General features: G+C 47.9%; 2 protein-coding genes across 6 annotated transcripts in view; one reads left to right on the forward strand and one right to left on the reverse strand.

The window, feature by feature from the left end:
• ASPG (asparaginase) overlaps positions 1 to 10,054 on the forward strand; it is a 50,531-nt gene extending 40,477 nt beyond the window's left edge. For both annotated transcript variants that reach the window (XM_032962621.2, XM_032962622.2), the window contains exons 13-17: positions 469 to 555; positions 3,377 to 3,479; positions 5,149 to 5,214; positions 7,253 to 7,306; positions 8,898 to 10,054. In XM_032962621.2, coding sequence (XP_032818512.1) covers positions 469 to 555; positions 3,377 to 3,479; positions 5,149 to 5,214; positions 7,253 to 7,306; positions 8,898 to 8,939 — 352 coding nt within the window. In that variant the 3' untranslated portion in view covers positions 8,940 to 10,054. The remainder of the gene's footprint in view (positions 1 to 468; positions 556 to 3,376; positions 3,480 to 5,148; positions 5,215 to 7,252; positions 7,307 to 8,897) is intronic.
• Positions 10,055 to 12,563: 2,509 nt separating this feature from the next.
• The window catches only part of LPGAT1 (lysophosphatidylglycerol acyltransferase 1), a 107,931-nt gene continuing 95,749 nt past the window's right edge, over positions 12,564 to 24,745 (reverse strand). For all 4 annotated transcript variants that reach the window (XM_032962618.2, XM_032962617.2, XM_076070558.1 and 1 more), the window contains 2 exons: positions 22,573 to 22,679; positions 12,564 to 20,472 (listed from right to left, as the gene is read on the reverse strand). In XM_032962618.2, the coding sequence (XP_032818509.1) occupies positions 20,315 to 20,472; positions 22,573 to 22,679 (265 nt within the window). In that variant the 3' untranslated portion in view covers positions 12,564 to 20,314. The remainder of the gene's footprint in view (positions 20,473 to 22,572; positions 22,680 to 24,745) is intronic.

The following is a 24,745-nucleotide window of genomic DNA, read 5'->3' on the forward strand; positions in this document are numbered from 1 at the left end:
TGCTCCGGTTTCCTCGCACGTGTTAAACATTCGTTAATTGGCTGATCACAGCTTAACCCTTCACCGGAATCGGAAGTTTAAAGCCCACGCGGGTAGGGCATGTGGCAAAATTTTCTGCCAGTTATCATAGAGTGTGGTCGTGTCGTTATAGCTCTCTGTGGCGAGTACAATGTCTTTTTGAAACGCAATGGCGCTACGCCTAAATAAAAGTAACGCTGAGCCGCTTGCACGTTCTGAGATTCGGCGATGAACGGGGACAACCCACCCTGTGACTTCCAGATGTCTCGGAATGGGAAAGGGTTCATATATAGAGGACCTCAGAGCTTGGGCAATTGGCACCGGCTCATCGTGTGGCTGCCTTGCCCGCTTGTCTGCGGTTCCTCCTTTATCTCTCTGTTCGAAAGTGAGCGAACACTGCCACCACAATCAGCATTATTTCTACTGTGCCGTGCATGCGCTCCCCCACAGGCACCTGGACGTGATCAAGCTCCTGCGTCAGACAGGGGCTCACCTCTCCCAGGATGAGTACGAGGGTCTGGGCCCAGAGCTCTGCACGTGAGTGCACGGCGTCGCGACACGACACGACACGCACGGCATGAGGCACGCCAACCGTGCTGTAATGGGTCGGCATGCTGGACTTGCGATCCGTAGGTCACCGGTTCGATTCCCCCACCCCCCTCCCCCCGTGCTACCTCTGTCCCACGCACATTCTTATTGGCAGGTCGCACGTGGTTGGGGTAAAGTGTGGGTACCCCGACCGCTCTCCTAGGTGTCTGGCCAACGTGGACCCCCCCCCCCACACCTCTGGTTTGGTTTCAGAGCTGCTTCCTTTTGTTAGCAAAAAAAAAAAAAAATTGCAGACCTGCACCTTTACCTTTGTGTGACCACACATACTGCATGTGTGGTCACACACTACGAACCTGGTGATCCGAGTTCAATTCCTGCTCAAGGACAACTGGTACTGGGCCTACCCTAGGTCGACTCGGCCTCAAATGAGTACCTAGTGCTATGTAAACGTTGCCACTGGGGAGACAAAGGCGGTCGGGCGTGGTGCTGGCCACACACCCCCTAGTGTGCAGTGCTGGCCTTTCACAGGCGCTCGTTAACAGCACTTGCCCCAGGAGCCCTGTGAAAGCTGTACGGGGGATCTCTCTTTGTCTTTATTGTAACAAATAATGCGTAGACGAATTCTTTGCTTCTTTCGGTAAAGTCACTTAGATAGAAAATAATAAAATAAATGACCAAATCAACCAAAAACTCGTGACGTTTCGATCGCAACACAAGCGGGGTCATCATCGTCGCTTGTGTTGAGATCACAAGTGTGGTCATCATCACCGCTTGTGTTGCGATCACAAGCGGGGTCGTCATCACCGCTTGTGTTGATCACAAGCGGGGTCGTCATCGCCGCTTGTGTTGAGATCACAAGCGCGGTCATCATCACCGCTTGTGTTGCGATCACAAGCGCGGTCATCATCACCGCTTGTGTTGCGATCACAAGCGTGGTCATCATCACCGCTTGTGTTGCGATCATAAGCGGGGTCATCACTGCTTGTGTTGAGATCACAAGCGGGGTCATCACCGCTTGTGTTGTGATCACAAGTGTGGTCATCATCACCGCTTGTGTTGTGATCGAAACCTCGTGGCTTTTTGTTTTTTTTAATATAAAAAAGTAAAAGTTTTTTTTTCTATTTGTGGCTTTACCGAAAGAACCAAAGAATATGAATTCCTGCAGTCACGAAAGTTTTAAGTCAAAATGTAACGCGTAGACTGCGTGCAAGACATGTTGTCGCCTAACTTGATGCACACAACACGTGACAACCAATGTGTGTGACGCATGCACGAAGCCTGCCGCCCCCAACTTATGAACGGTACCACGTGTAGTGAGCGGGCACACTCCCTCTGCCATGGCAGTGATGTTCAGGAGCTAAATGCCAAATGTCGGTCTGCTAGCCATGACGAGAGGTCTTCGGGAGAAGAGTTTGTGTACTCATGCCATTCCTTTTCCGTTGAAGGGGTGCAGACTACGCTGGTTTGAGTTGCATGTGTGTATCGGAATGCATCTGCATTTGTAGCCTGTAAAGTTTGACTGTAGTCCAGTTGCAAGACTTGAGGTTTAACACGTCGTAGTAAGGCTTCCGCGATCAATATTATCCAAAATTGAGGTTTTTTGGGGTTGGATCGTGTAAATAAAAATGTCGTTAAACCCGCCACAGCCAATTAGAAAGGGTTTGTAACGTAAACAAAACGTGCCAATTCGTTACTCGTACAGCACATCGGTTTGTTGGAGAGTAAACCCACAACATTTACTAGTAACGAATTGGGATGTTTTGTTTACATGACACACCTTACTAACTGGGTGTCGGGTGGTGGTGGTGGGTTTAACAACACTTATACTTATGTGATCTAACCTAAAAAAAAACCTCTGTATTCTCGGTTCTTTCAGTAAAGTCACGTAGAAGGCAAACAATAAAATAATAAAAATATAAAACAATTTTTTTATTGTTTCCCTTCTACGTGACTTTACCGAAAGAACCAAGAATAGGAATCCCTGCAGTCACGAAAGCTTTAAATCAAAACCTCTATGGGTTAAAGTTTTGAGGTCTTGGGCATGTTGTTGCCTCATTCTGACCGCAAGCAAGCTGCAGAACGGTCACTACACAGCACGTGTGTGCACACCACGCTGTAGTGTCACCTCGTGTTTACGTGCAGGAGAAGTAAGGCATCTTCGCACGTGTACAGCTCTTGTCGATGTAGACTTCTGTGTAGCAGGGTGGCGCAGTGGCAACACTTGTGCCGCACAACCACCCCCGAGGTTCGACTCCCGACTTGATCGCCCTTTCTGTGTGCAGGTTGTTCTTCATCGGTTCCATAGAGAGTGAGTGGCATTTGTAGTTCTTCCCGTGGAGTGTGTATGTTCTCCTGTTCTGCACAGCTTTACCTACTGTGACCCTCCTGTGTTCTTTGGTCCCATACCTAAAAAAAACCACACAGCCAGTATCGGCCCAAAAAAATAAATCCCAATCCTAAAATGAAATTCAACATCTCAATACCCCATTGGGATTGCACGTAGTAGTAACATCGCTTCCCTACTGCGATAACTTTGCAGGCCCCCTCCTGAAGGAGAGTCTTGAGACTCTGAGGTTTTCCTAAGTGGGCGTAGTCTTCTTTCGTACGGCTGATCTAAATGCAGAGCAACAACTACGATTTCACATTCAGGAAGTCAAGTCAGATAACAACCACAGCAGCAGGGTGTATCATCGTTGTGATGTCTCCTTCATATTTGTGGATCGGGCCATTATGAAATAATAATAGTATTTGGCGAGGTTGTGGATGGCGCTGTTTTACCTAAATTATTGTGCGTGCGTGTGTCTCCTAGAATGGCAGTAAATGGGGACGTGCAGGGCTTGATGGCGTGGAATTTGGCCGGGCTGAACCTGGCCACGCAGCTGGGCTACGACCAGCGCACGCCGCTGCAAGTGGTGCGTACGCTAGGATCCCCCCCCAGCTCTTCCTTCTGTCCACGTTGTGCGAGGTCTATTTGTGCGTACGGCAATATGTTCAGGAGCTCAATGCCAATGTTGAGGTCTGTATATATGTATGACGAACTTCGTTTGCACCGTACGTAGCCAACCGTGCTAATCGGAGGTGCGGATTAGCGCAGATGGTTTAGGCCTGCCAGCCACAAGTGCTTTTTAGGAGAGCGTTTGGATAGTTTTGCCATTCCTCATCCATTTGAAGGAGTGCAGATCGCAAGTGGGTTATCTCTGTAGTCTATAGTTTGGGTTGCGTGGCCACAGACGAACTGCCGTGTCGGTCTTTACCAATGGAGGTAGATACAAAGTGGTCTTGGTTGTTTGGGTAAGCGCCACATCACGAGGGTTGGGGAGCACGTGCATTGAGGCTGCTTGTCAGTAGCACCTCCGTAAATTGTTTTTATCTCCAAAAGATCGAGGAAATTCATTTCTGAGCTTTGGCGTACGACCGTTAAGAGTGATGCCCCTTCGCCCAAGTGACCAGAGACGATTACTCGCCTCGCACGCTGGGACGCGTGGTGCACATCGTCCGTAGATCTTGTTGAAGATGCATTGATGTCTCCCAACCGTCCAACCACCAGCCAGGTTCATGCATTTATGGCCATTTTAATCGGTGTAAATCTGTCCTGAAATCTGTTTAAGGAGTGATTGGTTGATGCCATTAACTTGCTGCACAAGTTCAAGCTTCAACTGGTTTCAGTTTTCAGTTTCATTTATTTGGTATAGCCCTGTGAGCCATTCGGCTCTTGAATCGGGTGCAACAAACAAAAAACAAAAGCATGAACAAGAAAACATCTTAAAGTGACTATGTGTGACTGTGCAAACAGAAAATCCAGGAAAAAACGGCAAAATATTCCAGAAAAAGCACTGTACACCAATTCTGTGTGCAAAAATCCCAGTAGGATGCAAGTCAAACAATAACAACAACAACCACAAGACAACTTTTATTTAGGCCATCAGTCTAACTCCATACTACAACAAACAAACATGGCCAAACCAAAAAACGTTTTCGAAATCACCAAAATAAAGCCATAAAAGCAATGTAACAGTGACCGAATTTTCACAACAAACTACATAAACAACATGTAACACCAAACCCTGCAGCCATAGCTGGCTGCATGAGTCACTCCACAACAACAGGAGCGTCAGTCGGAGTATCAAATTTTCCAATGCACCTTAAGATCAACACACTAAATCAAAATACAGATAATACTTTGTAGCGGTCATCCGGAGCGAAACATTTTATTTGATTTTAGGCCAATGAATAGCAGTGGCATCATGAAGTTGTTCGTTTGATTAATTTGACAATTTTCAATTTGGTCACTAACTGCACGCTCCCCCCCCCCCATCATTGCGTTTGGTTTTTCATTTATTCCCGATTATTCTTACTCTGCGGGCTTGTGGTGGTGGTGTTCATCGGTGCAGCCTAAATGAATCACGATGTCATTCGTTCCGTTCCTTGACATTGAGAATAGAGACCATTCACACTTGTCATTGCAGGACGATGAACTGAAATTTAAAACACCCTCTGTTCCGCAACTGGTACGCTGTGCATTCTGTGGAAACGTTCAATGTGTTTGCACTTGTAACGAGAAACCATACCTTGTGCTTGCAGGCGAAGGAAGCCAATCAAAAAGAAGTTGTACATTTCTTGGAGGGTGCCTCTCAAATGAAGGAACAGGTGAGTGAGAGCAACAAAGGAGACTGATCTTTAAACACGGCCGCCACATTGATAACGACGATGGAGTGAATTCGAACTCTGACCGAGGGAAGAAGTGCCGTGTGACATTGCGTGACATTGCCAGGTCACCGGCACAGACTTGAGACGGCCAGCTGCCATCGCCAAGAACGACTTTGCCAGTTAATGCCATTCTTGTTCCTCTTGCGGACGCGCTGTGTATGGTCGATCGGGAAAACAATAATAACCGTTAAGGCTGACGACAGTTGGTATTATTTTTAAATCGGCGTTGGTACATTCCTCGCTATGCCACCTCGGTTGTCGGACGGTGTAATCCATTTGTCCAAAGCGGCGTCATGCATTGCAACGCACATTTTGATCGCCCTTTCAGTTACGGTAATACTGTGCGTGGGGTCGTTGGCTGTGTTGTGGCGAAAGTGACATATGTTTGCCCCTGTTTGGCTTTAATCCATCTACGGTTATTGTCCTAAGATTACTAGTTTTACGGTCAAGTCACACCAGCCTCCTCTGAAAGCATAAAGGTGTCTAGTTTTTGTATATATTTTTACATAGTTAAAGATGTACGGTTGTTAATGATAGATATATCGATTTGGGTACGATGAAAACGCTGTCGCCTGGTATGCAGGGGGTCGTGGGTTCAATCGCGACCCTGATGCCTGTATTTGGAGTTTGCGTGTTCTCCCCGTGGTTGCGTGGATTTGTCGCCGGATCCTCTGGTTTTCCCTCCACCTTTTTAGAAACTTCCTTTTATAAATTAATAGGCTGCTACATTTCCACGTGATAGGCCACTTCTTTATGGAGCTATCATTTATGGCCAGGCCACTTCTGAAAAAGGGCTGTATAGCTCGACGAGCCTTACCTGGTAAAATAAAAAAAAATAGTTTAGTAAAAAAATAGTGTCGTTTTACTTACAATTTTTTGTAAAGCCACCATTGGATGAAGGCCTCCCCAGTAAACGTTTTCATGCGATTGGGCCAACCTTGACTCCACTTTCCATATTCATTGGATCCTCGCTTCCACATTGGTCATATGGCGTTTTCTTTTTGAGACCATACCTGGTCCTTGTGGGCTGGCGAGGAAGAGTGGCCAACTCGGCGCTGGTTCTCCTCGCCGCTCACACGAGCCACCGCCAGGGCTCGAACCGCGCGGTCACAAGGGTGGGTCCGGAGCCCCGGTGCGTTGTTGTCCACGTCGTCACCAACTCGCGCCGACCCCAGTGTGTGTGGTCAACCGCATGGGCACTGCGGTGCCAGTACTCTGGCTCACCAGGAGAAGGCAGAAACATGTGGACACCACCGCTGCTGTCTGTGTTGTACACTAAGAGTTTCCTCGCTCGCACGCCGTGAGTTTTCTCCAATTGCCCCAGATTCCTTCCACGTGTAATAAACGCTCTGAACCTTTGAGACGACTGCAAGTTGCAGGATGTTCGTCTCGTTCACCGCTAAATCTCTGAACGCGCAAGCGTTTCGGCGTTAATTTTATTTGGAGAGGCATAGTAGCACCGTTTGCAGTCAGTCCAATGTCTTTAAAATGAGAGAACCGTAGCTACACGACCGCCGCGCGCTACGAGAGCCGGCGTCAAACGGTGCCACACGCCCTCCCGCATGGCCTTGTGGGAGCCTCGGTACCGCTAAAGGTATTTTATTTTAATTTTTCCTTCCGGTTCGTGTACGTCATTGGAACGGAATCGGAATAGAAACTGACGACATACACACGCACGTCATCGGGACGGTGAAGGGTTTTAATTGGCTAATGACACCTTTTTAATGTATGGAGGACCCCAGAGCGTGGGCAGTTGGTGCATGCTCATCGCGTCTGTGGTTCTTACTCGCACCTCCGACCGGTGGCATCTCCCCTTTTTAAGTCGCGATGTGCCACTGCGCCTCTTCAGCCTTTATCGAGGAGGTGAATGCGAATGCATGTTTAGCCGTCCTGCAACTTGACGTGACTTGAGCGTTGATGTATATTTTTTTCAGACTTGTGCAGATCTGCTCACGGTCCCGTTCTCTCTTGCCCCCAGAACTTGGAGACTGGCCAAGTGAAAGATCTGCCTCGTGTGGAAGCTCTCTCTCTGGTAGAGTTAACAATTTCCACTTGAATTCAAAACGTGACAAACATGGAAACCCGTCGTAGTTTTCACATGGGGAGGGGGGGGGGGTTGGTGGGGTTTCCCCATCAATATTCCAAAGTTAAAATGTGTTTGTTCACGTTGAAGCGCCTCGACATTTGCTGCCTTTCTGAAAACAAACTGGGACGTAATAACCCCGACACCCGACAATGACATGGATACCACCGTTGGGATTTTATGGTTTGTGTTCCTTGCAGCAGAGGTGAACTTTACCCAATGAATGTAACTTAAAAGATAAAACATTTTAATATTTCAAAGACTTGCCTTTACACCAGTTGCGGTAAAACAGCTAAAATAAAATAATTATATTATCAGCCTGACTGTCCCAAAGTTTGGGAAAATAGAACTTAAAATGTGCCAATTTCAGAAATAATACATATACGTTATAAAATGTACAGTTGCAGTTGGCCTACTTTTTTTTAATGGTTTTAGTTATAATGGGGGATAATTCATGTACAGGGGCCATGGGTTTAAGAAAGGTGCCTTTTTCAATAAAAAGTTTCAGTTTGAGAAGTGCAACTCTTATGTAAACGTATGTCATCTTTCATAATTGATACAAATGCATTAACGACACATTTATATTTTGATTTAAAGCTTTCGTGACTGCAGTGATTCATATTCTTGGTTCTTTCGGTAAAGTCACGTTGAAGGGAAAACAATAAAATAATAAAATAACGTGACTTTACCGAAAGAACCAAGAATATGACATATTTATAGTTATGCGATCAAACCCAAAAACCTTTGACTAATATTGATCTCGAAAGCCTACGTGTGAAACTGTCCCATTGTGTGTCTATATGCTTAAATCCATTAAATGTGTGGCATGGCATATGTAATTATTTGATGGTGATGCGATGGCATTTGTGGGCGTCGCTCTATCCGTAGCGCTGTTTCACATCTGAAGTTACACACTGCACAACATGTACTACATTCTCTATTCAAATCAAATGTGCAATACATTTTGGTATTCACGCCATTTCTTATAGCGCGCGAAACTGCATCGCCACAACTTAGGAAGAGGTGCAGCTGTGTTTCAGGCCGGCCTGCAGTAGTATCGCAGTAGGGCGCGCGATGTTGCTGTGCTGTTCTCCAATTTGAGTAATTGACAGGTAAAATATTTCTAGATTTGAAGCTTTCGTGACTGCAAGGATTCGTACTCTTTGTTTTATTTTTTCTCGGTGAAGTCCCGTAGGTGTAAAAAAAAAAATCAATAAAATAAATGAAAACAACTAAATTAAATCACGACGTTTCTGGCGCAGGATGGGGACGAACACACCTGATGACGGACACTTGTGTTGCGCCCGAAACGTCGTGATTTAATTTACTTTTCATTTGGTAAAATATTCTTCTTCTTGGTGATCGTGACGCCGTCACGCGTGGCATGTGAATAACGTGGCATCTACTCTCCTCAAACCGTGAAGCAGCAGGTGGCGCGTAGAGTCGCAGTAGTAGTGTTATGGACCGTACACACCGCGCTATTAACCGGGGGTGGCCGCGGGGCCCCCTGTCGCTCACGCTTGTCTCCGTCGCTGTGCAGGATGCGGCCTGCACGAACGGTAATGACGTGGACGACGAATGACGAGGGCAGCTCTCGGGTCCGTGCAAGCGTCTCAAGGCGCCGGGGGGCCGGGGGGCGAAGGAGACGGACGTGGACACGGTATTCTCGTTGGCGCGCGTGCAACGATTTGACGGAGGTTAATTTTGCAACGTTATCTTGTGAATGGTTTCTGCGCGGTACCCACTGACGACAATAGTCGATTTGTTTACTACCGAGATGTACGGAGACATGACTTTGCACAAAAAAAAATATTGTAATTGTTTCCATTTGTCCTCGTATCGTGCTTTTGATTTGAGGCGTGCGATGTTGTTTAACTTCCTTCGCACGCACGCGTGCGTTGATAAACGTCTTGCGGTGTTCTGTGTTGGTGGCAGAGCCCAGAAATGTCTGAGTTTCGCGTCCTTTGTAAATGCGTGGTTTTTAGCGTTGTGAAACGACTTGTATTTTAACCAAAAAAAAAACGATGTGTAATTTGTGGTTGCTGCTTAAGTAGGTTTGTCAAGAGTGGGACGTAGTTGGGGGGGTGGATATCTTTGTGCATAAGTTCGTGATAAAGTCGAGCGACCAAGGTGGTGGTGATGGAGTGCCCCAGGCACGCGGTAACGCTTTACTTAAACGTGCTACGGACAGCACACCCCCAACTGGCCAGATACTACGTGGACCTTGCATCCTCTCGGTGGCCACTCGTCATTTGGTGGGGGGAGGGGAGTAAAATCGAAAAACGATGCGTTGTCTGTGCACGACGAACCCCCTGGCTACCGACTCCCTCCTGCGTGGGCTTGTGGCCCAGCTAATAGATGAATTAGTGTATCTTTAACACCCCCCCCTTCCCCCACTTGCGTTTTTTTAAACAAAGTTTTATTTGTGGTTCAGTGTTCCAATTTGTATGCCTTAAAACTTGATGTGACCGAGGGCAGGGCTGTGTGTCCATCGGCAGAATAAGTTCACATCAACCATAATTAATGTCGCTCTTGCAGTTTTCCTTGACATTAGCTTAAAAGTGACACCATATATAACCACAAGAATGTATTCGCTATTGATTAATTGTGCGGGAAAACTTCCATTTTAAAATAGACGGTGTGATTTCCTGAATGTTAATGAACATTTTCCTCAGTAAAATTAACGTTTGTGTAGAATTTTTCTCTGTCCGTGTATTTTGTGTACGTATTTTTAAAAGCACGTGGTGTTTTAACGTTTTGCATCGGTGTAGCAGTGCGTTCGCTCGCACAACTCCCCCCCCCCCCCCCAAAAAAAAATAAAAGATTCCAGCGTTTCTTTGTTAAAATGTTAAAAAATAAACACTCCGTGTGACTGGGTACGTGGCCCAACTTGGCGACTCCCCCATGCACTGCGCTCGATTGCACGCTGCATGCAACACGCACTGCAGTGGCCCAAATTTGGTAAATTAACAACTACGGGCAGTCCTCTGGTTACGAACCGAATTCTTTCCAGAGACCTTGTTTGTAAATCGATCGGTTCGAGAGTCGGAGACGGTTAATGCGCTGCATTTAAATGCCCCTTTCGGTCTGTATTATGAAATGTGATACGTTACAATAAAATGGTTTAACACCTAATTAAGAATAAATATTGCATATTTCCATGTAACGGTGTAGAACAGTGGGTCATAAACCTTGTGCTACAGCATGCACCCGTTTTGGTTCTCAGGGCATCTCGCACCACCAGGGGGTGCGTGCACCCAGGTTAAGAACCACTGGTGGAAGCTAATACTATAGTAAATAAAGTCACAAATAGAAAAAAAAACCTCTATTTTAATTTACCCGGAGTCCTGATGGCAGCTTGTAGTTGGAAGGGGGGGAGGCCGCAATGAGTCACCACAATTGCACAGACACACACGAGGCGCACACAAAGACAAAGACCCAGATCCCCCTTGTGGCCTCAACGGCACACGAGAGGGCGAGTGGCCAGCGACACGCCTGGCTGCCTTTGTCTCCCCAGTGGCGATGAATACCACGCACTGCACCAGGTACTCGTTTGAGGCGGAGTCGACCTAGGGGGGAGGCCCAGGACCGGTTCCGATAATCGTCACACTGTTGGCAGTGAACAGGAATCTTAACTCGGGTTGCCAAGTTCTTTAGCGCAGTGCGTGAACTGCTTCACTACCGCTCCCCCATAACTGTCAACCCCTTATCAGTGCCCTACCTTATTACAGACCAATTCAGACCTTATTGGTCACCCCGTACCCCTTATAAATCTCAACGTTCATTCTACAAAGTCCCATCACAAGGGAGAAACACGAACAAATAGACCGAATGATTTTTTTTGTACCGTATTGAAACTGCTGTCTGCCATATGGCCCTGAACTAATTTTTCATGTACATGGATTTGGGGTAAACCGTCTGGGTTGACAGGTATGGGATTGAGTGGCCGCTTCGTGTCTGGTTTTGTATTTGGACTTGCTACACTCCAGGGACGTGCGGTTCAGGGGAGGCAGAGCCTCACATGTCATACTCCAATGAAAATAGCTGTTACAAAAAGTAAAAAAAAAATCAAATCAATATTAGAATTTTCCACTGATCTGTGTTATAAATGTCATTTCTGTACGATTCCAATCATTTTCAGTCAAAATCGCAAAATTCGTGGAGCTTCGCTGCAAATACAGGAAGAGACGACAGGTGAGGCAGCGACGAGCTCAGCCTCCCCTCTGATTGCGCAACCCCTCAGTAACTGGATGGAGCGCGGGCAATGAGCATGTGCCTGTCACTATCTCAGTATGTCACCAATGTAATGTTTGTAGACCCCTTCATTTCATGTCCTCGCCTTCCATACTCCAGGTAACTTATTTCACGTATGTGTATAAAGATCTTTAGGCTCGCTGGTCTCGACATGAAATTGCAATGGAAAAGCACCAGGGGAGGCAGCTATCACATCTGCCTCACCGACGGGGATGTCTAACACGCCCCCCTCAGTGAAGACACGCCCCCTCAGTGAGGACACGCCCCCCTCAGTGTGAATCTGGCTCTGACACTAGCCAGTGCCTCCCCAGCCATTGACCTCGCCGCACGTCACCGCCACACTCACACTTTCACACACCACGCGCAAACACTCACTCCCAGCGCGAGGCCGACTCGCTACACCTCGCGGAAGATCACGCTTCTGAAGAAAAGGTCCGCTGTTCAATTTGTAAATGGGAGTTTGTTTAGTTATTTTTTCGTGTATACTTCATGCAAGCTGGTTCGTAAGGTGAGTACTGCTCGTATTACTCAAATAACTTGGTTTTGGGGGGGGGGGGGGGGGATGACGGCAAGTATACCCCGACTGGTGGGCGAATGGGTAATTTCAGGTTGGTGCTTGGCGAGACTTGCGAGACATAATTGGACGACTGAACTAATACCGCACCGAATTATAAAGTGTCCTGGGGGCGATGACGTGGTGCTGTGTGCGCCAACTTGGCCAATTCTTGTCACAAGGTGACACGAACCGTACATCTGCTCCATTGTAGATTGTTGGACGATACACCCATTCCCGCACGTTTGAATCGGTGGTCCAAAAACCATTGCATGCATCTGACACAATCGCTTATTCGGTTGCGGGCGGGGGAGAGGGGTGGTGAAATTTAACCGGAAGTGTCAAAAAACAAACTGGTTCACGATAAGAACACAAGAAAAGCAACACACAAACGCAACATACAAAACATTATGGAATTGTCTTTATTTTCAAAAACTGAACAGACCCCCCCACCCCACTGCCTTTCTCCCCTTTGCAGTGAAACTGTAGTTGACAAATTTATCAAAGTTAATCAACAAAACTATTTTTTTTAGTTGGTGAGCGATTGCATAAAATCGCCTGCGGATGGCTGTTCCCTTGTTCCTCGGACGTTCTGCTATTGCACTTAAACTGTACAGTAAAACAGCAACTTCTCTCGTTAAAAAAAAACTAAGGACAAAAAAACACCGCTTTTTTAAATCAGGAGCTCTAAATTGAATGTTACAACGTGGATTTATTTTATGGTAAAAATTGACAATTAAAAAAACTGTTCAAGACTTTTTTCTTAGTAATAAAAAGCAACCGATATGCCTTTTTGCGATTAAAAAAATTAAATAAGAGGCCGTCGCCAACTTACGAAAAAAATACCATTGTGTTTTGAGTAAACATGCAATGAGGGGGGGGGGACATTTAATTACAGCACGAAATATCAACACAATCTTGATTTAAAGCTTTCGTGACTGCAGGGATTCATATTATTGTTTTTTTCGGTAAAGTCATGAAGAAAGGAAACAATAAAATAATAAAAATATAAAAAATAAAATTCTCACGACGTTTCGACTGCAACACAAGCAATCATCATCAGGTGTGAATAAAACAGCATTAAAATTTGAAAAAAGTGCACCAGCGTTAGCACCACTACGTCGTGCTAACGCTGGTGCACCACGTAGTGGTGCTAACGTTAAAAAAACGCCACTTTTTTCAAATTTTCTTGCTGTGGTTTTCACACCTAATGATGATTGCTTGTGTTGCAGTCGAAACGTCGTGATAATTTTGTTTTATATTTTTATTTTATTGTTTCCCTTATACGTGACTTTACCGAAAGAACCAAGAATATCAACACAATCGTGAACATGTGTTTGTCTAAAGTTGGCCAATTTTTTGTTTGCAATTCCGTACAGTCTGGTGGCATCGCCCTCTCGCTTAAGTTTGCCAAGCCTTAAAAATAATAAACACCGGTGAAATAAAAAAAATTATCACGATGCATCTTCAACTGTTTCGAAGCCATTATAATAATAATAAAAATCGAATTCTCTTCTTGGAACGGAGCACCATAAATGCGCAATTTCATCCGGTTGTGATTTCCGTAGCGTGCCTCACACTGATCGGGAGACCCCGTCAACACTGGCGCTCGGGGTGGTGCCTTGCTGGGTTTGGGGCGTGCACAATCATGTGGTCGCACGTCGACAAGGAGGGAGACATTGATGGTTGGGAAATCGTACAGTTCAACATTCACCACTGGCCGTGACTCACATCAAGACTCGGTTTGGCTGCCATTGGCCACACGTCCCATAATTTTGTAATTCATGAAGCCCTACTGAAATCAATGCTTAATTGTATCAATTTTTCCCACCATTTTTGTAAAAAATAAAAAATCCCACCTATACCTCTTAGCATCCTGTAACCCTTGACCCCAGCCCAAGAGGTTGACCCAAAAGTAGGTTGAGGTAAAGGGTTACAGGATGCTCAACAAAGAATTGGTTGAAAACATTCCTCCTTCGACCTGAACAGATGGGATGGAGCATCACCAATTTCTTGCATACTCCTACCAACAACACCTGGCCAGGTGTTCTACATTTTCAGGCAGAGGGCGCACTGGTAATCTTTGTGTGTACATGGAACAGCCCCTCTGGCAATCCACTGCTGGATGGTAGAGGACCCTCCCCACGCAATGGTTTCGTAAATTTGTATTTTACCATACTAAACCACGCCTGTCTGTGGGCTTTCCCTTCAGACGAAGTATCACAATGTTACTCTAAAGGTCAGAGGTCTGGTTACTGACGAGTTAATGCCCCAGCCTGCCATGTAGATTTTGCCCAAAAATGTGCATTTATACTGGTTAATCCAATCGCAGAAACTGAAAACAAATACCACCGTGAAAATGCTTCAAGACTTAATCTGATACGCGGTGAACGTATCTTCATGGCAGTCCACAACCATCTACATTTTAAATGACCGTCGCTGCAATGCCATCTTAGCTTGCCCGCTCAACAAAACGAGTTCATCTGCCGTAAGGCAAAATCAAAACACGAGGCCATTTTCACTCCGAGAACAACGTTTGAAGATGCCATCATTCTAACAACAGACCTGCTGCCTTGTCTGTTTACGGGTTTGCTTGCAGACACAAACCGACAACGGTAACAACAAAGTGTTTGAAATTCTCCCCAGTAATAAATGTCGACTTACCAAGCTACTATTACATTGCTTAATTACGAGAGGAAAATAGAGGACTTGGTAGCATCTTTGTTGAAGAAAAGAAAAGACCATCAAAATAATATGCCATTTGTCGAGTGAAAAGCCGGCCCGAGTAACTCGGTATTGTGTCCGAGTCGTGAACGACGTATGAAAACATTGCATTCAAAACGGGTGTCCGGGGGAAATCCGTAACCTTTACATATTTTGAGTTTCTCTCTCAAAAATGACTGCAGCAGAGTGAATTACTGCCGTTAGTGACCTGAATTTTACCGAGCAACGTCATGACGTTTTTATCTAGAAAGGGTGTTTACATTTTTATTTTGCTTATTAAAAAATAACGAGCATTGGGTCGTTGTCGAGCCAACGCCGGATGGCTGCGATACAAATGCGTACAAGCTTCGTGGTGGACATACGGCCACCAAGTATATTCAAAACGTTGCATAAATGGTGTACGTAGGTGTACAATTCTAATTAGCATTCCTTATTACGTATAAATACTAAGTGGGCACTCTACCGAGACAAACGGGCATCTAATCAAATGGTGAGTGGGGCCTGCACCCCACCATAAGCAGGCCTTGGGGGAGTAAACTTTTTTTTCTTGTGCGGACTTGTGGTTATGACGACGTTTCGGTGGGGGGGGGGGGGGGCACGGTCCCTGCCCTGAAATGAACATTGTACGACTTCACGGGGGGGGGGGGGGGTTCGCAGCGGTGCATACATTTTGACATCTCGAAAACGGCCCCGCTCGCTCTGTGCGACGGTGTCTCGGGAAGAAGAGGAGCGGCGGGGGCCGGGCGGCGGCGGGCGGGGGGGGTAGAGAAGCAAAACAACAAACACCGCAGCGTACAAAAAAATATGAATAACAAAAAGGTCCCTTCCGGACATTTGCGCGCGTTCACGAGAAGCCAGGCGGGCACACGCACGACGACGACGACGACGCGTCCGTGTGCCGCTCGCAAACAATTGGCAGCGCTTCGAGAGTCGGGTCGGCTTCACACTGGACATTTGCCGCTTGCGCCAAACGTGTTGCGACGCGCTACGTTGCCACCTCGGGTTGCCCACGAAATTAACCCGCGGGCAAAGCGGGTGGCACCGAGCGTTCGGGTCGGTGGCGCGTCACGCGATTGGGGCGTGTGCGGCGATTTTACTTTCGGAGCCCTCGCCTCGATCGGTCCCGCCAGTTCTGTTATCGAGGTGAATTTAACCCTGCCACCCCAAGCGTGATGTCACCGAGGTGGCAATTACGCTATGTGCGTTCAAAGACCCAGTGTGAATCCAGTGTGAATCCAGCTTGTGAGCGCGAGTAGCATTACTCGTGGGATGCGTGCGTGCGTGTACACAACCGCTACACTCGTATACCCAATCTTCGTCGCCAAAAAACAACAGGCACACATGTACAACAACCGCACTTTGCATACGCAATCGTTACACTCATCCGCAGGCGAAGACAGACGCGTCCCGCAGCAGGAATGCCACCACATGGGGGTGGCATTCCTCAGGCGGCCTCACGGGAAAGACGCACACCGGCACATCTGCACGCACACGCAGACGCTGATAAGCAAATGATTTCATGCGGACGCACTTTGCTGTCGTCAAGCCTGGTTGGTTGGTTTGTGTGCAGAACAACACCTGGGCCAAAATTCAGATCAGTTTATGAAATGTTCACGGATCAACTTCCTTGCTAAATTAATGTACCGATATTTAGTCTCTGGCTCATTACCATGATCATCGCCAGCTTTTGGCCGATCCACTGCTGGATGAAGGCCTCCCCCAAAGTCGCCGCCATATCTGACGATCCTGCTATCGACCCGGCATTGATTTCATCGCTCCATCTTCTCGGTGGACGAGCACTCTCGGTCGCGTTCCACTCCTCGGCTGCCACTCCCATCGTTACTCTTCGACGATAAAGTTTTACAGATATTTATTTTCATTCAAAAGCAAATTATATATTTCCTATACGTCAGGCATGAACGAAACTGAACTTTAAAGGGTAGGTTCAAACTCAAAACTATTAACAATTTTTTATTTAGTTTACCAGGTAAGGCCTACTGAGCTGTATGGCTCTTTTTCAGAAACGACCTGGCCACAAATGACAGCTCAACAAAGTGGCTTATCACGTGGAAATGTAGAGCGGTCAAATACTCCAAACGCGCGTTCCTAAATGTGGAGGGAAAAACCGGAGGACCAGAAAAAAAAATCCACTCGACCACAGGGAGAGAGACATGCAGACTCCAAATATACAGCAAGCATCAGGGTCGGGATCGAACCCATGGCCTCATGTATACCGGGCGAGGTAGTTAACATCTCGCCACCATGGTTACCACACACACACACAAAGAGCCAGACAGTGGGAGAAAGTGCCGTGGGGAACTAAATGCATCAAGCTTTGCCAAGAGGGGGGGGGGGGGGTGGGGGGTCGTGGGACACTCGTACAAGCGGCACGTGCGTGCGCTGGCAGTCATCCACCGCGACCAGACAGGCGTGTGTACAACGCAGGCTCACACCACTTCAACAGCTCTCTCATACTTGGGGATCGATCCACGCGTCGGAGGACAGTGGCAGAACGACGCCAACGTCTCCATTTACCAACGGTCGGGCAAAAAAAAGACGCCAAGGTGTGTTTATAGTTTCACTGGAACGTGAATCTGCTATTATCGCTCCCCCACCCCCCCCCCCTACGCGGTCGGTAACGTGGGGCCCCCGACCACGCGCAGCCTCGGACACGCAATGACCTCGTGACCCCCGCGAGCATTGCGCGCACACAGAGCGGGCCTGCAAACGTGCCCACGAGCAGCTCCGAACACAAACGGGCACGTCACCCCCTCCCACCCTCACCGCCCCCATCCCCTCGAAGACACAAACAGCGGTGCTACGAACAGGACGTGCGTGCGTACGCGAAACCCCCCCAAACACATGCATGGTGTGGACAGGGAGGGGGCTTATATTTGTGAATGTGTTTTGGACGGTAGGGGGCAGCTGGTGAATATTGTTTATCAGGGGTTGTGGTGGCTTCCAAATCTCTGGACCTGGTGAATCACGACTGTTGTCCATATCGTCAGCCCGTTAAACAATCCTTCAAATTGCAAACGGCAGTGGTTGGATACATTTTTTTGGGCAACCGCAGTGAACAACGTTGAGCTCGCAATGCTGCATTCACAGCCACGGGGGGGGGGGGGGGGGGCGGGGGGGGCGTGTCCAACGAAACGTTGCCGCTGGCTGAGGTCGCGATTTGTTAGCCACGTCGCAGCCGCTCTGAACGACTCTGGGATCGACGCCGGTCGTGGTGGGGATTTCACCGTCACGTTGAACGGCAGCTTTGCTCGAACATTCGCGGTTTTAATCAGCCCCCCCCCCCCTCTTACCTTGCTAACAATGCTAAAGTTGGGTACACGTGAATAATGAAAGGCTCGCTGTTTGTGTGTGTTCATTTTACCCCTTTAAATGACGCCGAATGTCCGTAAACAATCGTCTGAACCAATTAACGTATCAACATACCGGCGTACTAATGAAATGCTTGGTGAAATTTAGCCGCCGTTGAGAGTGGCGGTCGTGGTCAGTGATGGCACGAGCGGCGCAGTGACGCCGAATCTACGTGCTAACCGATGGACGGAGTTCGCATCATCGGTGACCCCAAAGCTTCCGGGGCTTCGACGCGCGTCGTCGCACCGAGGTCAACTGAACCAAGAGGTCGACCCGAGAGGTCAAGTGAACTGACGAGATACCCCCTTGGGCTTGTTCTTCTCGCAGTCACACGCTCCCTTCCAGACGACGAAGGAGATAACGGTAACGGTACAGTCATACAAGTTATTGCTTGCACCACTGCTGTGCTGGTGAACTTGGGTCATCCTCGTAGCAGCAGCAGCAGCAGCAGTGGAATTTGGCCGGCCATCTAACAAAGACGGTCACTGGTATCGCGCGCTTTCAGACGCGCTTCTGCGGCCGTCTGGAACGCTCTTCCTTCCGATATTAGGAAGCCACTGGAGCTGTGCCCTTTTAAATCATCTAGACTGAAAACTAATTTCTTTAGAACTGCTTGCTGTTGTGTTTAGTTTGTGGTCCTTCCCCCGCACCTCCGATTAGCACTGTTGGCTATATACGGTGCGAAAAAAGCAGAAGGATGTGGGGGGGGGGGCAATCGTCTCCTGTCTAGAGTTTACAGCTCCAAGTCAGCGGTGTACACTCCACATTCTTATGGTAGGGACGAGTCTATCCATAGGATGACCACTCTATTGGGTTGCTACAAAGAGCAAAAGTACAAATAAGCAGAACTCCACTTGGTCTCGTCTCCACATTCAGATGCATTCCCCACAGACCAAATCTTACCCAGTAGCACTACATTTATAAGCAAGACAACTCTGGGCCAGTTTCAACCTGCTGTGTCTCATCAGTAGGGTCAGGCTTATTACAACTGCTGGGGGTTACCAGATGTATATTGGAAAGAGCACTGTCTAAACCGTGAGGCCCTGTTAAATGCGAAAATCAATGTTGTATCCGCCGAACTCATTCTGCACCGCTGGAACACCCCGCGCACAAAAGCACAGAGAAGCAGAACGCCACTCCAGGTCTCCAAACACAAACAAAATTACTCTCTAGTGCCTGGTTCGTAGCGCAGTGGTGCTAACCACGACACTCCCACTCCCCACGCAGTGAGCACACACACACAGCATACACACACGTACGCACACACACACGTACGCACACACACGCATCCTTACACCATGGACACGCGCGTCCGAACACCATGCACACACTCGTCCATACACCACACACACACACTCGTCCGTACACCACACACACACACACTTGTCCGTACACCACACACACACACGCATCCGTACACCACCCTCTGGGCTTCATACAAACTTTTCAGCTTATGACGGAAGAGACCTTTTTGTAACTTCACACCCTTTTCATTTTGACACAGAAAAAGAAATGTTTCAAATTATATTTAAATTACTGGCTTCATTTTCTTCTTCAGGGTAGGAAGTGGGGGGCAGCAGTGGGGCGGTGCAAGCATCGTTTTCACTGGCAGCCACGAAGGTCCAGGTTTTGGGCTCTCATTTGCACGCTCCAACACTCCCGGCTTGCAAATTCACACTTCCCGCGTGGAGGAGCGGGTTTTCTCCCAGAAATTGCCAGGCTTGGTCTGAAATTAAAAAAAACGGACATTCCGATGGTGGCAATGCCAACGCCGAGGAATTCGAATGCAGCTACGAGCGCCGTTGGTCCAATCCACGGAAAGCAAACGCTCGGCAGTGGCACTTGCCCCAAAGATCCAGCGATCCTCTGCCACACACAGTTTGTCCATCTACTCTGGGTATTTATTGCAGCGACGCAGGCAGTTCCAGAGCCAGGTTTTCACCGCTGCTATGTTTTCTGCTGCTGCTGCTGCTGATGTCGTCGTCGCCGTCTTGCCCACCGCCACTGCGGCCGGCCCGTCTGGCGCGTGCGCAGGCGAGCGAAGTTGTCCCGGGGCTCTATAAGATGAAGCCGTAGCAGATGTAACGCAGGAGGCTGAACCACATGTAGCCCGAGAGAAAGCACCACAGCTGACACATGAGCAGCCACCAGGGGTCGAGGACCATGGCTCGCGACGGGGCATCCCCGGTCTCACCGGCTTGCGCGGGGAACGCTCCTGCGAGATGGACGGGAGAGGCGGCGCGCGTGCCCAGACGATCCCTTGGTTAGACGGGTACACGGCGCTCGCGCACACGCAACGTCGCTTGCGCGGAGTCAGAATGTTCATTTAAAACAGGGGTGGGGATCGTCCGGCCCGCGGGCCGTTTGAGGCCCGCGGAATCATTTGGTGTGGCCCTGCCAAGGCAACCGCAGGCGGGACTCGAAATTCAATAGATCTAGGAGCAAACCTGCAAAAGCAGTTGCGAGTAGCAACATCATCAATACCGGCTAACATCACATGCCTCGCCAAAGAGAAGCAGTTCCAGCCATCGCATTAGGGGTGAGTTAATTAAATGTTTGACCAAATATAACAGGCTAATTTTAAAGTTGATAATTTTGAATGGCCCGCGAATGACGTTATAAAGATCCAAATGGCCCTCGGCAGAAAAAAGGTTCCCCACCCCCGGCTTAAAAACTTTGTTACGCTCCCAACCGTGCGGTCACTTGCTCGCTCTCGTGCGCACAGAGCGAGAGAAAGGGAGAGCGACTATGAGGCCGCGAGGAGGAACCACGGACGAGCGGGAAAGGCAGCAGGACACGCGGTGAGCTGGCGCCAATTATTGCCCAAGCTCCGTGGCCCTCGGTGTTGTCGGGAAATGAACGAGTGCGTAAATGTGAGAGGAGACCGAAGCAGCCAGAGGAAACCCACGCTGTGCGAGGGGGAAACGCTCTCTTGGAGGCCATTTGTGCACTCCCGAGGTCACTTTTGCAGAACCGTTGGCTGTTTGCAGCTCATAAGACCGATAAACGCTGCAATAGCCAAATAAAAGTAAACATGAAACAAGGGAAGGCATTGAATGCAAACGTATATAAAAAAATATATATAATTATTTGCTTGAACGAACATCAACACAGGAAACGTGCATTAATCTTTCAGAAATGTTTTGTTGCATACAAACACCATATCCGTTTAATTATTTACTTATTGTCCGCAAATGCATTTCCCGATGAGGCAGCGGAAGCCCCCCCCTTGCGGTGACCTCGTTCCCATCGGACGCAACGCACACACGGCACGGTTGCGCGCGTGTGCAACCGTGCCGCAGACGTGGAAGCGCAGGAATCGACGCTCACCACGGTGATTGTGACAGCTGCACCTCCGAGGCCGTAAGCATTCAAATCAATTTCTGATTTCATCCCGCCATCTTCGTGTTATTGTACCGCTTTGTTAATTCGTTCCTTCCCTTTGAGTGATGTTATTATTTTACGAGCGTTTTCCAACATTTGTGTTTCTAAATGTCTTATCGGAAAAATGTTTTTTTTTTATCTTAAAATGTTTTTATCTTAAAATGTGTGAAGCGGCTTTGGACATCGTGGTATCAAAGGCACCCTATAAATAAAATATGTGATTATTATTAGCAGCATGATGAGATTCACATGTCCTAGTCTCGACTACACTGAAGTCAAGATCAGCAACACTCCAGGCACCGCTGGTTGTTGTGTTTGCGAAAGAATCCTTGTGGCCTCTTGAGAGCTTTAAACGTGACCTGAACATGACCCCCCAACCGCTCATCTGAAGCCACTTCTGCGGTACATTAAGCCAGCAGCGTCGCCGTACTTGATCTCGATTGGGATTAGGCTGCCAGGGACCATAATGGTGCTTAACGGGCAGCCACACCCCGCCGCTGTGGGGGAGGCTTCGTTCGCTCCTGATCAATTTGTATTTGATAAAAGTTGACATTTTAGGGGAAAAGGAATTGGTTCTTGCAATTGCTGCTGCTATCCAGTCTCGACCGAAAGCTGTCCTTGGATCACGCAGCTTGTATGTACTATGCTCATTCATTCTTTGGACGATTATGACCAGTGGCCACACTTTAATGGCAGTACTATAAAAACGTGGACTCCACCTGTTCCAGCTCAACGGGGATAGAGCGTTGCCCCCTCGAACGCGTGGGTTTATCTTCAGGTGCTCCAATTTCCTCCCACATGAAAACGCTCTTTCATTACCTGATAACATTATAGGGGACTGCAGAGCTTGGGCAATAGTTGGCACCAGCGTACCACCTGACTGCCTCGTTCTCTCTCTTTGAGAGCGAGCGGATATCGTGCGGTGCGTTACCGGTCGTATAGAAGTAGTCCAGGAGGTGCTCCTTCTCAATGAAGCGCTGGTACATCCACTTGGTGAGGGCCTCCATCTCAAGTGGGACCTCGCTCACCGGGTAAAGCCTGGGCAACGGCAACAGCAAAGCAGCAGCATTTTAAACGACAGCGTAGATTGAACCTGGTAAACTATTTTACAAACGATTTTTTATTTATTTCATCCAGGTAAGGCCCACTGAGCTATTAGGCTCTTTTTTCAGAAGCAACCTGGCCCTCACAAATGATAGCTCAAGCAAAGTGGCGCATCATCGCGTGGAAAAGTATAACAGCCAAATACTCTAAAAGCACATTACTAAATGTAGAGGAAAACAACGATCCTGCTATCGACCCGGCATTGATTTCATCGCTCCATCTTCCGGGTGGACGTCCTCTCTCGGTCGCGTTCCACTCCTCGGCTGCCACTCCCATCGTTACTCTTCGAGGATAAAGTTTTACAGATATTTATGTTTATTCAAAAGCAAATTATATATTTCCTATACATCAGGCATGAACGAAACGCAACTTTAAAGGGTAGGTTCAAACTCAAAAATATTAACTTTTTTTTTTCCCAGGTAAGGCCCCACTTAGCTATACGGCTATTTTTCAGAAGCGACCTGGCCACAAATGACAGCTCAACAAAGTGGCTTATCAGGTGGAGATTTATAGCGGCCAAATACCCTAAACGCATGTTTCTAAATGTGGAGGGGAAAACCCGAGGACCCGGAGAAAAATCCACACGGCTACGGAGAGAACACGCAAACTCCAAATATACAGGCGTCAGGGTTGGGATAAAATCCACGACCTCCTGTATACTAGGCGAGGTAGTTAACATCTCGCCACTGTGGCGCCCTTTCCTCGAGACCACACATCACACCGGGACAGTGGCAGGAGACGGGGTGGATGCAGAGTGCGTATTGCATACCCTGGATTACGCCCGGGATGCATTCCTGAAAGCCACAACGCAAATTGTACAGTGAGGGAAAAAAGTATTTGATCCCCTGCTGATTTTGTACGTTTGTCCACTGACAAAGAAATGATCAGTCTATAATTTTAATGGTAGGTTTATTTGAACAGTGAGGGACAGAATAACAACAACAAAATCCAGAAAAACGCATGTCAAAAATTTTATAAATTGATTTGCATTTTAATGAGGGAAATAAGTATTTGACCCCTCTGTAAAACATGACTTAGTACTTGGTGGCAAAACCCTTGTTGGCTATCACAGAGGTCAGACGTTTCTTGTAGTTGGCCACCAGGTTTGCACACATCTCAGGAGGGATTTTGTCCCACTCCTCTTTGCAGATCTTCTCCATGTCATTAAGGTTTCGAGGCTGACGTTTGGCAACTCGAACCTTCAGCTCCCTCCACAGATTTTCTATGGGCTTAAGGTCTGGAGACTGGCTAGGCCACTCCAGAACTTTAATGTGCTTCTTTTTGAGCCACTCTTTTGTTGCCTTGGCCATGTATTTTGGGTCATTGTCATGCTGGAAAACCCATCCACGACCCATTTTCAATGCCCTGGCTGAGGAAAGGAGGTTCTCACCCAAGATTTGACGGTACATGGCCCCGTCCATCGTCCCTTTGATGCGGTGAAGTTGTCCTGTCCCCTTAGCAGAAAAACACCCCCAAAGCATAATGTTTCCACCTCCATGTTTGACGGTGGGGATGGTGTTCTTGGGGTCATAGGCAGCATTCCTCCTCCTCGAAACACGGCGAGTTGAGTTGATGCCAAAGAGCTCCATTTTGGTCTCATCTGACCACAACACTTTAACCCAGTTGTCCTCTGAATCATTCAGATGTTCATTGGCAAACTTCAGACGGGCAGGTATGTGCTTTCTTGAGCAGGGGGACCTTGTGGGCGCTGCAGGATTTCAGTCCTTCACGGCGTAGTGTGTTACCAATTGTTTTCTTGGTGACTATGGTCCCAGCTGCCTTGAGATCATTGACAAGATCCTCCCGTGTAGTTCTGGGCTGATTCCTCACCATTCTCATGACCATTGCAACTCCACGAAGTGAGATCTTGCATGGAGCCCCAGGCCGAGGGAGACTGACAGTTCGTTTGTGTTTCTTCCATTTGCGAATAATCGCACCAACTGTTGTCACCTTCTCACCAAGCTGCTTGGCAATGGTCTTGTAGCCCATTACAGCCGTGT

The sequence above is a fragment of the Petromyzon marinus genome, chromosome 29 (genome assembly GCF_048934315.1).
Source record: "Petromyzon marinus isolate PM22_M1 ecotype Great Lakes invasive population chromosome 29, UKy_Petmar_22M1.pri1.0, whole genome shotgun sequence".
Classification (NCBI taxonomy): Eukaryota; Metazoa; Chordata; class Hyperoartia; order Petromyzontiformes; family Petromyzontidae; genus Petromyzon; species Petromyzon marinus.